The sequence below is a fragment of the Sardina pilchardus genome, chromosome 5 (genome assembly GCF_963854185.1).
Source record: "Sardina pilchardus chromosome 5, fSarPil1.1, whole genome shotgun sequence".
Taxonomy (NCBI): domain Eukaryota; kingdom Metazoa; phylum Chordata; class Actinopteri; order Clupeiformes; family Clupeidae; genus Sardina; species Sardina pilchardus.
The window spans coordinates 3,793,068-3,800,567 of NC_084998.1; the positions used below are offsets into that span (position 1 = coordinate 3,793,068).

Consider the following 7,500-nt stretch of genomic DNA (forward strand, 5'->3'; position numbering starts at 1 on the left):
CTATAGGATTCATATAATAACTCTGTGTGTGTGTGTGTGTGTGTGTGTGTGTGTGTGTATGTGTGTGTGTGTGTTGTGTGTCACAGGAAACACAGCCTGGTGAAGCCTGACCAGAGAGACCTGAGTGAAAGCCTGGCGGCCACACAAGGACTAGCACATATGCTGATGGAGGTCCCACGCCTCTTCCAGGTAAACACACACTCACACACACACACACACACACACACACACACACACACACTGTTCCAGGAAGACAAACACACACATATACACACAGAAATGCACATGTTGAAACACTAAAATATGCTTACCAGTACCAGGACACATACACACACACACACACACACACACACACACACACACACTCGTGTGGCACTGCCCCTGTGCCAAGGTGCCAGGCGTAAGGGTCCAACTGCCGCTGCCTCGAGCTACTGCATCCAAATGACCTGCAGCAGATGCTCATTAAAGGGATATTCCGCCATTTGTGGAAATACTCTCATTTTCCACCTTCCCTCGAGCAAAACAATCGATATTTACCTTGTTCCCGTTCATCCAGCCATTCTGTGAGTCTGGCGATACAACTTTTAGCTTCAGCCTAGCATAGATCATTGAATCGGATTAGACCATTAGCTTCTCGCCTGCTAGCTTCATGTTTAAAAGTGACTAATATTTCTGGTCATTTTCCCATTTAAAACGTGTGTCCTCTCAAGTTAGAAAGTGCAATAAGACCAACTGAAAATGAACCCTGCCGTTTTTCTAGGCTGATTTGACATGGAACTACATTCTCATCTGGCGTAATAATCAAGGCAACGTGCAGCTACTGGCACTACTACTGCTTGATGTCTATGGGGACTATTTTCAGATGCTGTGTACGATATCACTGCGCCTATGGTACATTTGCAAGTTGCCTTGATTATTACGCCAGATGAGAGTGTAGTTCCATGTCAAATCAGCCTAGAAAAATGGCAGGTTTCATTTTCAGTTGGTCTTATTGCACTTTCTAACTTGAGAGGAGACACGTTTTAAATGGGAAAATTATCAGAAATCTTAGTCACTTTTAAACATGAAGCTAGCAGGCGAGAAGCTAATGGTCTAATCCGATTCAGTGATCTATGCTAGGCTGAAGCTAAAAGTTGTATCGCCAGACTCACAGAATGGCTGGATGAAAGGGAACAAGGTAAATATCGATTGTTTTGCTCGAGGGGAGGTGGAAAATGAGCGTATTTCCAAAAATGGCGGAATATCCCTTTAAGACCCCCTCATCCAGTTAGAGCCTGACGGCCGATGCTCCCTCCACATCAGTACTGTTGGAATGGACCTCCCTTTGGGAAGAGGAACACACAGACTGGGCCTCAGAGTGAAGCACTGCACTCTCAGGCTTCACTAGATGGCTACACTAGATGGCTTCACTAGATGGCTACACTAGATGGCTACACTAGATGGCGCTAGAGCAGGAGCTAGCCTGCTGGGATGATGCTCACTAAGTCACTAACGGCCCTCCTGTCCCCCTACAGCTGCCCGAGCAGAACCTCCTGGTAGAGACCAGCCTTGAGCAGACCCAGACCCAGGCCCAGACCCAGACCCAGACCCAGACCCAGAACCAGAACCAGACCCAAACCCAGACCCAGACCCAGGAGCAGGAGCAGGCCGAGGGGGAGGCGTGTGCCCGTCTGCGCAGGTCTGCCCAACGGCTCATCTCGGAGACCAAGGAGAAGAGCAAAGACTGGACCAGCTGCCCCAGCGTCCACCCGCACGTCGACCTGGCCTACAAGAAGGTGCGTACTGTACCGTCAGATAGGACACTACACCACAGTATACCCACTACAGCTCACTAGACTACACCACAGTATACCCACTACAGCTCACTAGACTACACCACAGTATACCCACTACAGCTCACTAGACTACACCACAGTATACCCACCACAGCTCACTAGACTACACCACAGTATACCCACTACAGCTCACTAGACTACAGCACAGTATACCCACTACAGCTCACTAGACTACAGCACAGTATACCCACCACAGCTCACTAGACTACACCACAGTATACCCACTACAGCTCACTAGACTACAGCACAGTATACCCACTACAGCTCACTAGACTACAGCACAGTATACCCACTACAGCTCACTAGACTACACCACAGTATACCCACTACAGCTCACTAGACTACAGCACAGTATACCCACTACAGCTCACTAGACTACACCACAGTATACCCACTACAGCTCACTAGACTACACCACAGTATACCCACTACAGCTCACTAGACTACACCACAGTATACCCACTACAGCTCACTAGACTACACCACAGTATACCCACTACAGCTCACTAGACTACACCACAGTATACCCACCACAGCTCACTAGACTACACCACAGTATACCCACTACAGCTACTGTAGCGAGACTAAAGCACAGTATACCCACTACAGCTAGCTAGACTACAGCACAGTATACCCACTACAGCTAGCTAGACTACAGCACAGTATACCCACTACAGCTAACTAGACTATAGCTAGACTACAGCACAGTATACCCACTACAGCTAACTAGACTACAGCTAGCTAGACTACAGCACAGTATACCCACTACAGCTAGCTAGACTACAGCTAGCTAGACTACAGCACAGTATACCCACTACAGCAGTGGCGGTTCTAGGATTTTTCTGTAACAGGGGCCATTAAGGGGCCAGATGTTACATTCAGGGGCCGAGTACAGGGTACATCCAAGCACAGAAAATAATTTATTCAGTTCAAGTTTTCTCATTTATTTATACTGTGCGTAAAGGACACAATGCATAGAACTCATTGAATGCAACACACCACACGCACATACTCTTACCCTTATACTCTTATTTATACTATGCATAAAGGGTACACTGCATACAACAATGCATAGACCACACACACACACACACACACACACACACACACACACACACACACACACACACACACACACATTACTACAGCAATACTGCCAAGCCTGAAAAGCTCATGGAACATCTCTTTGAAAGACTCCAGAAAAGCAACAAACTCAAGGAGCGTGGTCACTTTTTTCTATCCTATCCAGCACTCTCTTGATCTGATACACATACTCTTACCCTTATACTCTTATCTATAGGCTACTATGCATAAAGGGTACACTGCATACAACAATAGACACCCCCCCACACACACACACATTACAGCAAGCCTGAAAAGCTCATGGAACATCTCTTTGAAAGACTCCAGAAAAGCAACAAACTCAAGGAGTGTGGTCACTTTTTTCTATCCTATCCAGCACTCTCTTGATCTGATACACATAGGCTACTCTTACCCTTATAGGCTACTTATTTATTTGCTGCAACTGAGCAGAGCAGCCACTCATTTAATATGAGCCCTAAGCTGTTTTAAGGGCATTTTCACTACCTCTAGTTAGAAGCATTTATTCTGGTCATTGTAAGTGCCATTCACACATGCTACATATTGCTTTTTTCAGCACAGTCCAGATCTGCCACAATATCATGTATAAATACTTGCATTGATTTGATTTAGATTTTTAAATAATACAAATTTGAAAAGCGTACTATACAAATTCTTACATTTTGACGTGTAGGCTATCTCACCACAGCAAGCTGACAGCTCAACATGACTTGCATGGTTGTGTAGGTCTGACTGTCCTGAAAATGGCAATATAAGAACCATGATGGAGGTATACTTTGGGGCTGAGCAATTTACAGAAATATGTGGTGTGTGCCTTCCAGAAATAAATGGCAATTTTTATTTAGTGATGAAAAAATGACTTTCTCTCCATATTTGTGACACTAGCTGATCTCTCCATATTTGTGACACTAGCTGATCTGACATGACTTGTTTGCGATAGCACACATGACGTGCACAGATGATGATTCTCTATAATATTTGTTTTACTGCATTGCAATGAACACAGTAAAGGCAAAAAGTGTTTATTTGACAAACAAATTTGGATGCAATATGAGTCTTGAATTGGATACCATACAGGAGTTTGCTAGGATCTCAAAACCGTGTTATGAACGTGACTTGTCAAAGAGAAACACATGATAACATTGGATTATGAACATAGGCTATTATGCCACACAAAAACACGAGGTAAGTGGAGCTAAATGAAGTTATTATTTTGCTGTCACTTCGTCTGTTTTATGGCCTAGAAGGTTGTATTTGGTATCTGTGGATAGCTCTAGCTCTCCTCTTTCATCTGACATGCGTGCCATATCTTTTTGATAGCGGTTTCACGAGGAAATCAAACGAGAGTAAAGGTAGCCATTTAGCTATATGACATTATTTGTTTGTAACTTCGTCTGATTTTATAATACGAAATTATCGATGTATTTGGTATCAATGCAAAGCTCTGCTTCTCCTCTTTCATTTGATATGCGTGTCATGTCTGTGCGATGCGTGGTCCGCGAGTAATTCAAGCGAGAGTTCTGGATGCGCCGGTGATTCGGTGAACGCAGAGCAATATAGACTGTAAATATGATATACTTTGATTTAACTTCATGATTTTATTTTATTTTCATACTTGATCGTACAGACAAGTGTCTAGTATCGTTGGAAAGCCCCGGTTCTGCTCTTTCCTGCAATATAAGTCTCATCTCGCTGTGACTAATAATAGCGGAGCAATGTAACAAAGAAAAAATGTGTGCGTTTTTAATGTGTGCGTTAAAAAGACTCCGGTTGCTCTTTCATCGGCGATTAATGGAACAGGGGCACTTCGGGGGCCAATCAGATTTCAGTAGGGGCCAGGGCCCCTGTGGCCCCGCCCCTAGAACCGCCCCTGCACTACAGCTAACTAGACTATAGCTAGACTACAGCACAGTATACCCACTACAGCTAACTAGACTACAGCTAGCTAGACTACAGCACAGTATACCCACTACAGCTAGCTTGACTACAGCTAGCTAGACTACAGCACAGTATACCCACTACAGCTAACTAGACTATAGCTAGACTACAGCACAGTATACCCACTACAGCTAACTAGACTACAGCTAGCTAGACTACAGCACAGTATACCCACTACAGCTAGCTTGACTACAGCTAGCTAGACTACAGCACAGTATACCCACTACAGCTAACTAGACTATAGCTAGACTACAGCACAGTATACCCACTACAGCTAACTAGACTACAGCTAGCTAGACTACAGCACAGTATACCCACTACAGCTAGCTAGACTACACCACAGTATACCCACTACAGCTCACTAGACTACAGCTAACTAGACTACTACTACACCACCGGTAATCAGGCCTACAAGAACGTACGTACGGTCAGAGTGAGTTCCCAGCCTTTCATATTACTCTCAATAAAAGTGCAGGAGTTGGTACAAGTATAATAACACACAGTACTAGCCAGCGATAACACGGTTCGACTGCAACTTTTACTCGTATTGTTTGCTTGGACTATTCTATTATGTAACAGCAGACCTTTCGGGAAGGTTTAAGTTCCTGTCCAAGAGCTGTAGGCCTACTGTTTCCTCGAAGAAATGTGTACGATGACAAAAGAATGTTCCCAGTGAGAGCCTTTACCAGGGTAATCTCAGCAATATCACTATGGAGCTTTAGAGAAACCACACCGCGCATCAACACTTCAGTAATGTGACTATGGGGCGTTCGAGTGATCACAACACTTCAGTAATGTGACTATGGGGCGTTCGAGTGATCACAACACTTCCGCCCCATGGGAGGCTTGATACAGCTGATACGGCTGATACGGGAACACACACATTAGGAACGCATCAGCGCTTATGAGCTCACAGTTGCTGAGATTGTACCAGATCTGACCATCCTCCCACAAAGCACACACACTGCATCTTCATTTATCTCCCCCCTACACACACACACACACACACACAAACACAGCATCTTTGTTTATCTCCCTCCTACACACGCACAGACACACACACACGCGCACACACAGACACACACACACGCACACACAGACACACACACACACACACACACACACACACACACACACACACACACACACACACACACACACAGACACAGACACAGACACAGACACAGACACACACACACACACACATACACCTCCCTCTGTAGTGCTGCACTGGTACACTTGCGTCTGCTTGTTACTGCCAGAGTTCAGTGTTGGGTGGGTTTTCAGTTTTAATTGTTTTGTTCTATTTTATTCTTGTCTCAGCATTTCCATCCTCGTTAATTTGATGCCTTTATTCTGAAACAAGGCTGCTTTGAGACCTCGGTGGAGTGGAGTTCCTGTTAGAAGTGTAAATAGCTGAGCTTCACTGTCTGGCTCTAGTGAGCATGTGCGGGGTGGAGGGGGTGTTGCTGGTTCACACAACACGTTCAACTGGATCAAGTGCAATCTCAGACTGATGGGGTCTACACGTTTCCTTTTACAAATAGGACAGGCAGCGTCGGATTAGTCGTGCGTGTGTGTGTGTGTGTGTGTGTGTGTGTGTGTGCACACGCGGGCACGTACGCGCGCGTGTATGTGTGTGTGTCTCTGTGTGTGTGTGTGTGAGAGCCTCAGCATATAGCCAGCGTGAGGTTATTTGATGCTCGTTGTCTGAAAGAGATTTCAAAGGGAGTTCAAACACATTTGCCGTTTGTTTCAACATAATTGAAGATGTAACCAATTAATGGAGCATCTCAAAATCACAAACAGCATATTATAAACATGAGAGAGACCAAAAACAGCATATTATAAACATGAGAGAGATGAGACAAACAGCATATTATAAACATGAGAGAGACCAAAAACAGCATATTACAAACATGAGAGAGACCAAAAACAGCCTTATGCCAGGAGCCATCAAACAGAACCACACGGATAAAAAACAGGCATCAAAGCCAGAGTCCGTCCTGTCCCGGGCAGGACATGTTCTGGACTCTGCACCATTCTGGACCATTAGAGTGATTATCCTGTGCTTCACCCAGCTCCCTCCAAACACTCACCTGTTTACAGCTCACAGCCACAGCCTGAGTGAGTGTGTGTGCGTGTGTGTGTGTGTGTGTGAGTGTGTGTGTGTGTGTACACACACACACACACACACACACACATCTCCTACAGTCAGTTTAGATGCTGGCTGCAAACAACACATTTACTCATCAGGCTTGTAGGATGAGTAAGATTCATTTTGGTCTCATATAATCTCTATGTACTAATGGAAGTAAACTAACCATGGCTGTCTGTGTGTGTGTGTGTGTGTGTGTGTGTGTGTGTGTGTGTGTGTGTGTGTGTGTGTGTGTGTGTGTGTGTGTGTGTCTGTGTGTGTGTGTGTGTGTGTGTGTGTGTGTGTGTGTGTGTGTGGTGTTTGTGGGGTGTGTGTGTGTGTGTGCGTGTGCATGTGTGCGTCTGTGTGTGTGTGTGTGCGTGTGTGTGTGTGTGTGTGTGTGTGTGTGTGTGTGTGTGTGTGTGTGTGTGTGCGCGTCTGTGTGCGTGTGCGTGTGTGTGTGTGTGTGTGTGTGTGTGTGTGTGTGTG

At 45.3% G+C, this 7,500-nt stretch overlaps 1 protein-coding gene across 1 annotated transcript in view; it reads left to right on the plus strand.

Annotated features, from left to right (window-relative positions):
• si:dkeyp-23e4.3 (rho GTPase-activating protein 7) overlaps positions 1-7,500 on the plus strand; it is a 96,441-nt gene that overhangs the window by 83,972 nt on the left and 4,969 nt on the right. The window contains exons 10-11 of the mRNA XM_062535982.1: positions 87-189; positions 1,515-1,775. Coding sequence (XP_062391966.1) covers positions 87-189; positions 1,515-1,775 — 364 coding nt within the window. The remainder of the gene's footprint in view (positions 1-86; positions 190-1,514; positions 1,776-7,500) is intronic.